At 37.6% G+C, this 13,467-nt stretch overlaps 1 protein-coding gene across 4 annotated transcripts in view; it reads right to left on the bottom strand.

The window, feature by feature from the left end:
- Nucleotides 1-5,742: 5,742 nt before the first annotated feature.
- Nucleotides 5,743-13,467, bottom strand: part of Jakmip2 (janus kinase and microtubule interacting protein 2) — a 177,059-nt gene continuing 169,334 nt past the window's right edge. For 3 of the 4 annotated variants that reach the window (XM_070036333.1, XM_070036332.1, XM_070036331.1), the window contains one exon: nt 5,743-6,206. Coding sequence is in view for 2 of the 4 variants with exons in the window: in XM_070036332.1 (XP_069892433.1) it covers nt 5,988-6,206 (219 nt within the window). In the remaining 2 variants the exon portion in view is untranslated. The remainder of the gene's footprint in view (nt 6,207-13,467) is intronic. The other variant, XM_070036334.1, reaches the window with a different exon arrangement.

The following is a 13,467-nucleotide window of genomic DNA, read 5'->3' on the forward strand; positions in this document are numbered from 1 at the left end:
TAAAGCAATGCTTGTAATTAGGCTATTGCTTTTTTAAAGAGTGGGGAACAGAAATGCAAACCCAAGGAGACAAAGTATCTCTTAAGATTCCCCCTTTCAGATTTCTCTGGAGCTCATACTTTTTACTGGAATTTTGGACTAATCCGCCCTCCTGTGGTCAGCTAGCAGAATACAAAGGAATCCAGAATTAACTGGGGGGATTTGGGGGAAGAGAGAATTTGGTAGTTTGTTTATGCTTTTTGAAATGCTTTTTGGTTTATAGAAAAACAAAACTCATATGGAAAGGAAAGGAAAATGGAAGGAGAAAAGTAATAAAGCAACAAATAAAACACCAGAAACAGCAAAATACTTTTCCAATAAAATGTTGGTTTAGCTAATTCTACCTTGGTAGAGTCTTCCTGGTCACTCATACAACATGATTCCTCCCTGCAGAGTACAATACACAAAGTGGCTGAATTAGAACAATTTAGTGAGATTCTTCTCAGTGTATTTTTAATTACAAGGAATTGTCTGAGATGCTTTAGGATTGAAAGCTATTAAAAGAATGTTCTCTGGCCTCAGACAAGTGAAATCATAAGAAAGGAAGTGAAGATGCACAGAACAGGTAACTAATATGCACTGTCAAGTAAAAATAGGTCCACAGACAATGCTTTGGGAGAATAATAAAGGGGGTAGTATTTATCTAATTTGGGAAGATGAGTCTGTATCCGTAAGATTTACCTAAGTGAGGAAAAATAGGACAGCATACTGGTTATTTGAACTGGTTATTTGAAAGCAAATCTGGAGCATGATTTTAACATGAAGCCTCAATATGTACCAGCTCTTCAAGCCTGTCAAATTTTCCCATGCTACATTGTAAGCATTATAAGGTTAAAGCATTCATTTCTGGGTGTAGAGGTGGGTAATATAACAAAGGCTTTCTTTCTTTCTTTCTTTCTTTCTTTCTTTCTTTCTTTCTTTCTTTCTTTCTTTCTTTCTTTCTCTTTCTTTCTTTCTCTTTCTTTCTTTCTTTCTTTCTTTCTTTCTTTCTCTTTCTTTTTCTTTCTTTCTTTCTTTCTTTCTTTCTTTCTCTTTCTTTCTTTCTTTCTCTTTCTTTCTTTCTTTCTTTCTTTCTTTCTTTCTTTCTTTCTTCCTTTCTTTCTTTCTTTCTTTCTTTCTTTCTTTCTTTCTTTCTTTCTTTCTTTCTTCCTTTCTTTCTTTCTTTCTTTCTTCCTTTCTTCCTTCCTTCCTTTCTTTCTTTCTTTCTTTCTTTCTTTCTTTCTTTCTTTCTTTCTTTCTTTCTTTCTTCCTTCCTTCCTTCCTTCCTTCCTTCCTTCCTTCCTTCCTGGTCCTGGGGGTTGACCTTGGCCTGGGCACTGTCCTTGAGCCTCTCTGTGCTCAAGGCAAGCATTCCACCACTTGAGCCACAGAGCCACTTTTTTCCTGTTTATGTGGTACTGAGGAATTGAACCCAAGGCTTCATGCATGCTAGGCAAGCACTCTATCAGTAAGTCACATTCCCAGCCTTAGAATTTACATCTAGGTGTCATACTGATTAGTCTTTGCTTGTCTTATCCTATTTTTGTTGTTGTTGTTGTTGTTGTTGTTGGTTGTGGGGCTTGAACTCTGGGCTCAAGGCGAGTGCTCTACCACTTGAGCCACAGAGTCACTTCCAGTTTTCTGGTGGTTTATTGGAGATAAGAGTTTCACACTTTCCTGCCTGGCTGGCTTTGAACCACAATCCTCAGATCTCAGCCTCCTGAGTAGCTATAATTACAGGTGTGAGCCACTGGTGCCTGGCTATTTTTTTTTAAAGTAGGTAAAAGTTCACTTACCTACCCTCCAAATGAAAAAGTCATACTTATTAGCAATACTAGATAAAGGGTTTTTTTGTTTTTTGTTTTTTTTACAAAAATGTGGCTCATTTTATTTTTATAGAAACTAAAACATGAGAGTTCATTGATTCCTATATTCAATACATAAATTATAAAGTAACCATTCATAAAACTTTGCATACAATAAATTGACCACCATGTCTATAGTACTACACACAGTTTGTGTAAATGTCCCGTGAACTTCAGAGCATCAATATAGTGAAACTCAGTTGATTTCTGTCTTTCATTAATAAACGCTAAAGGAGGAGGTGGAATCATGCAAAGGAGAATGCAAGTGATGCTGTTTGAGGAAAGCTTTGAGCAATTCATCCTCTGGGCTAAGTTAATACAGTAGATATGTGAGGATTATGTATTCAATCACATTACCTCTATACTCGAGTCTCCACAGAACTGGCTACTGAATCATGCACAAACCCTTTTTGGAAGAAGATATTTAGTTGATGATACATTGACCTTTGGCTGACATAAATACTGTAGATTTTGCTGGATTTTCTTCTTCCTGACAAATTGCTTAGTTATAGGCTTATGTAATTGAAATTTAGTGTTGAGCTTCTACCACCATCAACAATAAGAAATAGAAGAAATGAACTAGAGGTGGGGGAGGGGCAGGAGCAGAGAGAAGAGATGAGTTTCCCAGTAACATCTAAAAGCCTTCCATAAGTCCTCCATACTGGGACAGAAATGCACACATAAGTGCATAAGAGGTTTCGGTCATGAGGCTTGAACTCTGGTTATGGGTGCTGTCCCTGAACTCTTCAGCTCAAGGATAGTGCTCTACCACCTTAAGCCACAGCACCACTTCTGGTTTTCTGGTGGTTAACTGGATATAAGAGTCTCATGGACTTCCTGCCCGGGCTGGCTTTGAACAGCAATCCTCAGATCTCAGCCTCCTGAGTAGCTAAGATTATAGGTGTGAGCCACCGGTGCCCAGCCACAAAGTAATCTCTAAGCAACATAGCCAATTCTTATTCCATCACGTGTGTTTGTGTGTCCGGGTGCATGCATGCAGCTATGTATATACTCTCGACCATCTTTGGACATCAAAAGACTGTAAGGAAATGTTTTCAAAATACAGGATCACTGTGGCCCATCCTTTTTTGATATATATAACCCAGATGGCCCACTTATTTAAACAGCAACATTCAGCCAATAAATACTCTGTGGTGTGAACAAAAACCTAGTTCTAAACGTAGGACTCATTTTAAAACAATGAGCTTATAAATGATATCAAAGTTGTATCAAAGTAACACAGTGGGTTTACAGTTGAAGTTGATACTAAATCACCAGAGACTTATTGAAAACAAAATAAGCAAATAGCTTGAAATAAAACATTATAGCAAGAATTTTTTGGCAAACTTTATTTCTTCTGTTACAAGTAGAAAACCCTTCCTATTCCAGTCACAATACATGCATCTGCATCATGTATTCTTTGTAAGAATCATACTAGCTGCACGAGCATTTTTTGTGGTTTTAAAGAAGAAGGAAAGGAAAATGTATTCTTTATTGCTAACAATAATTTAATTTATATGACAAAAGTTAGAAAAAGAATTTGAATTTCCAGCATATCCTGCCATCTCCTACAATTCAATTTCAGTTTGATTTTAAAAAGACAAGTTAGTGTCTTTAAAAAAATCAGATTATTAATGGCAATGCAGTGAAATATGGCTGCCAAGAAGACTGTTTATTCCTTCTGATGAAAAATTTCCTGTGCTGAATAACTGTGTTCATGGGGAGATTAATTTATCTCAAATTATTTTAGATACTCAATTATATTATTTTCCAAGGGATGCTATACTAAGATAAATTGAACACTGAATTGTCTGACTTCAACATTTGATCCATGGTCAAATGTGTCAGCCATATAATCATGCCCAAATTAAGGTCCAAAGTTGGAATTCTGTTTTTTCTAAGGAAATGGAATGGCTCCATGATAAACCTATCAGTAGTGAAAAGGTCTTTTTGCTATTGTAAGGAAAGCAGAAATAAAAAAATTATAATATATAGGACATTAATTGACCCTCTTCCATATTTTCTGACTGGGGTTTGCTAGGATAGGGTAACAGAATTTGTGGAAGTATAGAAGTACCCTGTTTCACATTTCCTGCATAATGAACTTGAGGTTCATGTTATTCAAATTATTCAGTAGGATAGTTCTGTCTTTTTGTGTTTCCACCAGGAGGGCATCTCCAAAATGTCCTATCTCTAAAATGAACGAGATCATCTGGCTCATGACATGATAATATCCGCTCTGTACAAGCCTTTGTTTCATGGTTGCTTTCTTGTGATGAAAGTAGAGTTTTGGCTGGTGGTATGAAGGCGGAACAGGAGAGGGAGGAGATGCTTACCCTTTAAGTGAAACATTCTTCTGTCCAGTCGCATGAGATAATGTAATTGTTATACATTACTAGATATCCTGGTTTTGGATCTCTCCATCTTTATTGCTAATACTACCCTAAGCAGCTTGATGGGAAAACCTCAGTGCTTCAATGCCAAATGGAAGCAACATCTTATTACACAGGGGGATCTTTTTCTGCACAACAAAGGAAAGTCAGATAATACAGCGGTTACAATAATTACAAAGCACTTTGTGCTACTTTCAGCACCTCTTGTTCTGAGATTGCAATAAAACTTTATGAAAAAAAGCATATAACCCCATTTTGCAGATGAGGAAATTGAGGCACAGAGAGGTTAAGTGACTGGGCCAAAGATACTTGGGTCACTATTCAATACAAAGACAAAAAGTGAGACTCCAGAATGCTAGTTTTTTGTTTTGTTTTGTTTTTGTAGATTCTTCAGTTTTTATTCTGGCTTTGAAAATGCCAGTGTTGAAATCAAAAGATGCTAGTGAACTCACAGATTGAAAGATTCATGTAGCATTCCACAGAAAGACATTTTGGTTCTGAACACACATTTCTCTATTGCATGGAAATTGTAGCCCCATAAATCAAATCTTGGAAAAAAATTGAGGTTGTCTTGTTATCTACAGTAAATGAAGTGTAAAATTAGCTTTTTAAGAACATATATTTGCTCTCAGAGCGGAATCTAGGACTCAGTAATACATAACTTAGGAAAAGTACCATTTTTTCTAGTTGTCTCTGGTAGAAAATTTACCTTATCAGCAATATAATGTTACCTCTCTATTTAATTTTTTAATTTTTTTCTTTACAAAAAGTACAGCTATCTTGTTGCTGTCAGCTGTCTTCTCACTCTAAATGACAAGAGGTAAGATTGCCCCAAGTATATCCATTTTCTTTTAATGTTCACATCTCTGTAGCAAACCCAATGTTGGTAGGAGTTTACTTATCACTTGTATGATGTTAGCCCAGATCATACAATGGGTTCATTTGCAGACGATTTTAAATGGAAAACCAGTATTAAAGAAATTGAAGAATTCAGAGGTGCTTTCTGGCCCGTGTTCCCTATCCATGTTGGCATTATCAACAGAACTAAGGGATCTTGTGATTTAGGATATCATCTTCTTAAGTTTCATTGTGAGTGAGATCAATCCATTGCTAGTGGAGGAATGCAGATGTGAGAGAAGCACAAAGAAACATCAAATCTGCATTTATATCTCATGTCACATTCACCCGACTCCTTTGACTTGGTGGCCAGTGAAGTGAGGGTCACTGGGATCCACTTCTCTGGAAAGTGTTTGGCCAACTCCACCTTCGCAGTGGGGAAAAAAATGGAGAGTAGTTCCTTCCATTCACGTTGCAGATGCCTCTGTTCCTGAGTTTAAGACAAGCAGAAAGACAGAAAAGCAAAATTCCTGTAGTAAGAAACCAGACTTTTCAAATGAAACATTTTATTGGAAATAGCTCCTCATAAGTATTCCTCGTGCTTCATTCCCCACCCACCCTTTTTGTTGTTGTTTGCTTTGATTTTTTTTAAAATGGTGTTTATTTTCAGGAATAGTGTTTCCATGGGGGTGTGGTGTTACATTAAAATGATCCCCCTGCACAGCAGGAGTTGAATGTTTCATTGTAACTTTGGTTCCATGTCCCAAGACACATCTTTGCTTGATCGGCTGAATCTGTTCCGTTGCTGAATTTTTTTTCTTTACACATTATATTTGCTTATAGTTCTTTCCTTCTGGTTTGACATACACACATTTCAGTAAATGCAGCATATAGTGTAGATTTTCAATGGGGTCCTGTAGGAACTGTCAAGTAAGAAACCTTGAATAATGGCTTTAAAGTACACAATTGCAGTCTTGACTACAGGGAGGTTCTCAGCTTTTGATCTCCTTTGCACTGGTGTAAACAATTTTGCCATCTTCAAAGGTTTAGAAGCATTTGCCTTTCTGGGGTATGATCCATATTTTTGAATTTTCTGTAAAACAGAGGAAAACGTTCCTGACTATCACTTTTTAAAAATAGCTGGACCAGCATAAAGCAATGTCACGTACAAGGAAAATTTAGTTCAATACCCAGCACCAAAGCAAAGCAAACCCAAACCAAAGCAAGCTTATAAAAAGTAAAAATATTTTTATTCTTTAATATTTCTAAGGGCTGAGTGCAATAGGCACGTTGAATATCATCTTTACGCTTAACTGACAAAATGCAAGTTTGATATTTATTGCACAGTTTATTGTCATATGATGTATATAAAGCAGTGAACAATGAAATAGTAATTATTATCATTATGTCCTTAAAGCTTCCAAGGTAATACCTTAAAGTGCAGTGATATTATTATGCCCCCAAACTACAAATTCAGGTATTTTTAAAGTATTCCTGTATCCTTTTGTGACTTACCTTTTGCAACCTTTTTTATTTCACTCCTTAACACTTCTCAACATTCTTTCCTTAGCCATTGGCATATTGTCTCCATCCCAATGGCTGACTGGAGGGCTCCCTTGAAACTGCCATATTAGGTTTCTTGTTTGAACCTGAGCGTGTCCCTCTGAAAAGGTGATCTCCCAGAACTCAGTCTGTCAGGACTCTGAGAACTGTTCCTCCCTGAATCTGGGAAGAAGTCTGGGCCATAAGCCTTTCTTTTTCCAATACAAGCTGAAGACAGCACTGAGGTTGTGCTGCACACACTACTTGAGGACCTGTCTTTCCAGGTCTGATTCTCAGGAACAGAGAAAATGGGATTTCTGTTTTCTCACTCACTGGATGTTCAAAGACATGTTATTAAATATCACCAAGCTTCAATTTCTCTATCTCTAAAGAGAGGCTACTAATTTTTTGGAGAACCTCATTATTGTCCCTAAAAGGTTGACCAAGATGCAAAGTGGAAGAAGGGTTATGTAGGCTAGCATCTGAAGGACACTTAATGCCCACCATTTAAAGACAAATTGAAAATATTCAAATAAATTTCTGCCATGAAGGTAAATCACAACTATTTGGAATGTCTATTTCTAGAGCCATTTTGCTCCTGACACCAGTTAAGATTGGAATGAAAGACTTGAGGAAGTCCCAGAGAAGGATCTATAAAGATCACACTGAGGAAGAAGAAAATATGCCAAAAGGTGGCCAAGAAACTGGCATTGGGCACATAAGAAGAGACTTGTGTTTGGTTGCTGAAAACCAGACTTGCTTGTCTTTCCTTGCCTTTCTGAGAATTGGAGAGGAGTGATTGTACAAAGATGAGAAGTCCACTTCTATTTTTGTCAGCAAGGAGCTATGAGGTATACCATCAAAAATGGGAGGGGTCCAATTGGCAAAAAAAAAAGGATATCCATTAGTATACTGAGCATGCGCAGTATAGCTTACTGTAAAACCTGCACATGACTCCTAGGATGGGCAATCATTGGTCACTTCTCAAAGAATAAACATCAAGGCCAAGTCAGTCATGACTAGTAAAGCATCCATATCACTGTTAATGAGCAGAAGCGTCCTTTTTCCTCTCCTCCTTCTCAAGAAAGGCTGAGCCTTGAAGGTTGACAGAAGGACAGAGGATCTCCAGAGACCACAAATCTCCTACAGGTGCACCTGAATTGTGACTAAGGTATGACAAAGAAGGAAATGGGATTAAACAAAATCTACAGTTAAGTTCTCCAGTTGGAAAGATTTTCAAGAATTGAAGTGACTGAAAAGTTGGGGTGCCAATTTAAGATTTAATAAAAAGATGAGAGACAAAAGTAAGACAAGACCAGAGACGCTATTTGCATCCACTGCCATGAAACCTTCAATTAATTACAAAGATATTCTTTTATTCCTGGCCAAAGGAAAGAAGCAATGCAAATAAATATGAAAGACTGTTCAAGAAATATTCATTGGTGTATTTGTATACATAAAATGATTTAGCACAAAAACTCTGATTTCTATACTTTCAATACATATTTTATCAGAGATTATGTCTTAAATTCGGTGACAGAGAAGATATGTATACTTTCTACTTTTGGATATGGTTTGCCCATGAAGCCCAGACTGGCTTTGAACTGTGATCTTCCTGGCTCCACAATCGAATGCTGGGATTACAGGTGTATGCCACCATGCTAGACTATTGTTTTTGCCTATCAGTAAATCAGTAAATAAATCAAACCTCACAGGAGCAAACACATTTTAATTTTAAAACCAAAGAGCTTATAAACAGTCTCTAGAATGTTACATTTTTATACATTATAAGATTGAAAATTCTATAAGTTATGGGGTTATATGTTTTTACACTTTTGGAAAGTAAGGGGTTTCTGTAAACTATTGTTTCCATGGTAAATTTATTCAATTGCCTTTTTGAATATCTGCAATTGTCCAAAATCACACTATAGTTCTCAGAATCTTTCTCTCTTTCTCTCTTTGACTCTCTGTCTCTCTGTCTCTGTCTCTATCTCTCCCTTCCTTTCTTCCTTCCTTTCCTCCTTTCTTCCTCCCTACCATTCCCTTCCTTACTTTTCTTTTCCTTTCTGTCTTCTTTTTCCCGAGCGTGGGCACTGCAGCTTAAACTCAGGGCCAGGGCACTGTCCCTGAATTTTTATTTTCCCTCAAGGCTAATGCTTTACCATTTGAGCCACAGCTCCACTTCCAGCTTTTTGGTGATTAATTGGAGATATGAGTCTTGTGGACTTTCCTGCCTGGGCAGGCTTTGAACTGTGGTCCTCAGAGCTCAGCCTCCTGAGTAGCTAGACTGTCCTAACAAGTGTGAGCCACTGATTCCAGGCTTCAGGGACTCTTTTTAAACAGCTTGCTTAACAGTGCTGAGTTTGCCTCTTGTGTTAAAAAGCTATTACAGCTAGCAGATTCTGAGTCAATGAATTGATATCACTTTTTACACTGGATGGGCTTCCCCCATCCCACCAGATACACATCTAGAAACCTAAAGGTGGTCTCTCACACCTTTCATTACTTTACCCTCTTCTCTAATTTGTCATGTGGTAAATGCACCCAATATACAGTAGCTGCTTCTGTTGACTCCATTTTACAAATGAGGAAGCTGACAATGTGCATTGCTAAGTATTTTGGTCTATGGTCCTCTTTGTGGAGAGCTATATGATCACATTGAACAGAACTGAATGGAAGTCAGAGATGTTTAAGGCTTCCCTAATTTCCTGCTGCAGATAGAAGGACAGAAGAACAGTTGTGCAGAATGTGATCTGTGTGGATAAAAGCATGTCTTGAGTGCTTGCTATATCCTAGGAACTTGGCTTTGTTTTTGTGTATAGTGGTACTGGGACTTGAACTAACAGCCTTGCACACTGCTTACCCACAGTGTCTTGCCATTTGACCCGCATCCACACCCATGCAGCATTTTCTGGTTAGGTGGAGATGGAGTCTTTTGGATTATTTTTCTGAATGGGCTAGCTTCAAACTGTCATTTTCCAGGTCTCAGCCTCCTGAATATCCAAGATTACATGTGAGCTAGAAGTGCCTAGCTAAGAATGTGGCTTTTAATGAGCCTGTCTCTGAGCCTGTTTCTATGACTAGCTTTTCTTGCCTGTGTAATATAGGCATATGATGTAATATAATATAGGAAAATAATGTAGTCTCACCTCACATTTGTTTTTCTGGTTCTCTGGATTGAACCAGTAGCCTTACAGGTGCTAAGCACATATATTCCTATTAACTTAGACTCCCAGAGTCCTTAATTTTTTTCCTTATATTAGGAAACTAGTGTTTAGAGAGTGCTTTTGAATGTTTATAGATGATAATGCCTTCATGGTTGCAATTAATGCCTTCTACAGGAGCTAGAGAGTAGAAAACTATTCTTTTGCCCTTCTATTCTTTCTACTATGCAAGAACACACTGACTCTTTCAGAGAAATAGCAAGGCCTCATCTTGGAAATGTAGTTGGAACCTCATCAGACATAGGATCTGCCAGTAGGTTCATGTTGGACTTCTCAAGCTCCCATTTTTTTAAACGTTATTATTTATGAATGGCATAGCTTCAGCTATGGTTGGCACAAACAGAGTGAGATTAATTTTTTCAGAGTTGTTATCAGTATTAAAATAAAATAATGGATTTGAAATGCATTTTCAATCCCAGCTGTGCTGGGGATTCACCCTAGAATTGTATGCATGCTAGCAGAATTTTCTTTGTAACTGTTAAAGAAGATTTCTAGCTAGGTGTCAGTGGCTCACATCTGTAACCCTGGCTACTTGAGAAGCTGGGATCAGGAGGATTGAGGTTCCAGGCCATCATGGCAAAAACAAACAAACAAAAAAACTGGATGTGGTGACATCCAGGGTCATCCTCAGAATGACAAACAAGCCTCAAAGTAGAAGATTGCGGCCCAGGTGTGTACCCAGGGGATGTAGGGGGACCATAATTAGGAAGAAACAAGACTGGAGCTGTGGCTCAGTAGTAAAGCCATAGCCTAGACACATGTGAAGCCCTAAGTTCAAACCCAGTATCACACAAGAGAAGTAAACCAAGTCTCAGCACTGTTTTGATTAGCCTCTATTAATTTGTGTGTAAAGTAAAAATTTCATTGCAACATTTCTACAGATGCATGTACTGTACCTTGATCCTATTTATTTCCTCTATTCAAAAGAACATTCTGAGAGTTGGCTATGCACCAGGAACTGTCCAGTTATTTAGGATACAAAGATGAGCAAAACACATGTGGCTCCGGCCCTCATGAAGTAGTCACAACCAATTTGATATCTGAAGGATGAGCAACTTGTTATTTATTAGGTGAAGTGGGAGTGAAAGACTTCTGTGTACTCAGGCAGCTTGAACAAATGTGGTAGGTTGGAGAGAGTGCAGCCATTGGACGAACAAAGCAACACGGAGCCTGATGGACAGTCTACAGTTAGCTCACACTGGGCTTTGATGCCCACATAAAGGAATTAAGACTTGATCATAATGGTATGTTTTCCAAAGAAGGAGGTGAGACTAGGTCTGTTGGAGAGGACATAGAAGAACTATGCTTAGTTGCTTGGCTATTCCAGATGTTGAGGAGGGGAAAACATATTTGTTTGTTTACTCTTCGTTAAGAAATTCTCATTTAGTCTCCACATGTTATAGAACAAACAAATTAGACATTTTTGAAAGGGTGCTGGGGAACAAACCCAGGGCATCTCCCATGCTAATAAGCATAGCATTAAGCTACACTCCAGCCTGGATATATTATTATCTTGGTATTATATTACTTTGCTATTCATGGCTCTGATCTAACATGCCACAAAGCTGCTTTCATATTCATTTATCTTGCAATTTACCCAATCATCCATCTACCCTTCAGTCCATCTGTCATTCTAAAATGTACCCAGCTCCTTATATGTAGAAGATACTGTAATAGACATTGAAATTATAAAGATGAATAAATCATAAGTTTTAATCTCTGCTTTATTGAGCTCAACTTCTGAGACAGACAGGGAAGCAATTTTAGTACATCTAGATAAAGGCTAATGGATAAATTTACATAAAGAAAGAAATGATTCATGGGAATACCATGATTTATTTACAGACTTTATCCTCCAAGTAAACTTACAAGCAATGCTTCATTTTCTGTTTTAAATAAGAGGACATCAACTTTCTGAGCATGTCTACTTAATTCTCTGTACATCTACTCATGCTAAAAGCCCTTTTACTTTATTTCACAAGCAGGTAAGAGAGTTGACAGTTGTAGAGGGAGAAACTATCTTTTTTCTGTCTTTTCAGCTTGCTGGAAAAATGTTAATATGGTGCATGTTAATATCTGTGCAAGATATAACTTTATAGGTTAATCACAGTTGCCATTGATGATAATGAATTTAGAATACAGTTCTCTCTCTCCTTTCTCTGTCTCTCTGTCTCTCTCTTTGTCTCCCCGTCTCTGTTTCTGTCTCTCTCTATCATATCAGTCTTGGGCTTGAACTCAGAGCCTAGGTGTTGTCCCTAAGCTTTTTAGCTCAAGGCTAGTGCTCTACCACTTAAAACACAGCTCCACTTCTGGATTTTGGTGATTTATTGGGAATGAGTCTCAATAGATTTCTTTCCAGGCTGGCTTTGAACTATGATCTTCACATCTCAGCCTCCTGAGTAGTTAGAATTATAGGTGTGAGCCACTGGTGCCTGACTACCTCTTTTTCCTCCTCCTCCTCCTCCCCCTCCCCCTCCCCCTCCCCCTCCCCCTCCCCCTCCTCCTCCTCCTCCTCCTCCTTTTCCTCCTCCTCCTCCTCCTCCTCCTCTTCCTCCTTCTCCTGGTTTTATTCAAATTTTGGGCTTATATGGGTAACTAATGCTTTTTAGCAAAAGCAATTTTTAAGTACCTGCTACAATTCCCCTTGCTTGTTGTGTTTGGACATTTCTCATTCTTGAAGTCATGAGGGTGCTAGATAATCAGGCTTTATAGGCCTCCTGATTAGGTAAGAAGCAAGTATACAAGGAAAATGACAAGTTATCAAACCAGTTGCTTAAGTAAAGGAAAGTATAAGTCAAGTATAAGTAAAGAAACTTTATAGAGCAAAATTCCAGAGGGAACCAAAGTCAAAAGACATACAATTCCATAAATTGTGCAGGAGAATCTTCTTTCCTTTTAAATAACTCCATAAATATAAGAAATACTAAAAATATAAGTGAAACTAGTGGAAGTCTTCAATGTTAGTAATTATGCATAAGAACTCTTTTTTTTATAACTCCTCAGATTTAATTTTGGAAGGGCTGGTACAAGTGACTACATTAATATGAAGTTGTCAGAATAACTTATGACATTCTCCCTCATTCCAAGAAATTTTCTCTAAACATATGACTTCACTAGTTAACTATCCAGTGGCTTGATTTTGATTTCCCTTTATCACCAACACCCTGATTAGTGTGATCTGATCCCATGTTTGGGGTGGGAATGATAAATAGAATCAGTGACCATAAGAACTTGGTTTATGGAGTGTTTGCTAGGATAAGTTTAATGTAGGGGATGTCCTAGCATCTTAAAAATACTGCTCAAATTGCTTTGTTAGAAGTTGTGCTTAACATACAAAGCAAAAATCCAACAAGAGCAAAGATTTAAGGAAAATCTAATATTTTTGAAAAGTAGGTGCTTGCTAAATTGATTTTATAATAGCCATAGTTATAATTTTGAAAAATAGTTATTTCTACTACATGTAACATTTTAAGATAATAACAATAAGTGAGACATACATGTTTAGTTGTTTACAGATGTATGCTTGTACTCATTAGATGACCTATCTGTGGCTCCCATTTCTGGTTAGACATCAGAATCACCTGTTAT

Source organism: Dipodomys merriami, unplaced genomic scaffold, assembly GCF_024711535.1.
Source record: "Dipodomys merriami isolate MVZ:Mamm:240054 unplaced genomic scaffold, mDipMer1.0.p SCAF_27, whole genome shotgun sequence".
NCBI classification, from domain to species: Eukaryota; Metazoa; Chordata; class Mammalia; order Rodentia; family Heteromyidae; genus Dipodomys; species Dipodomys merriami.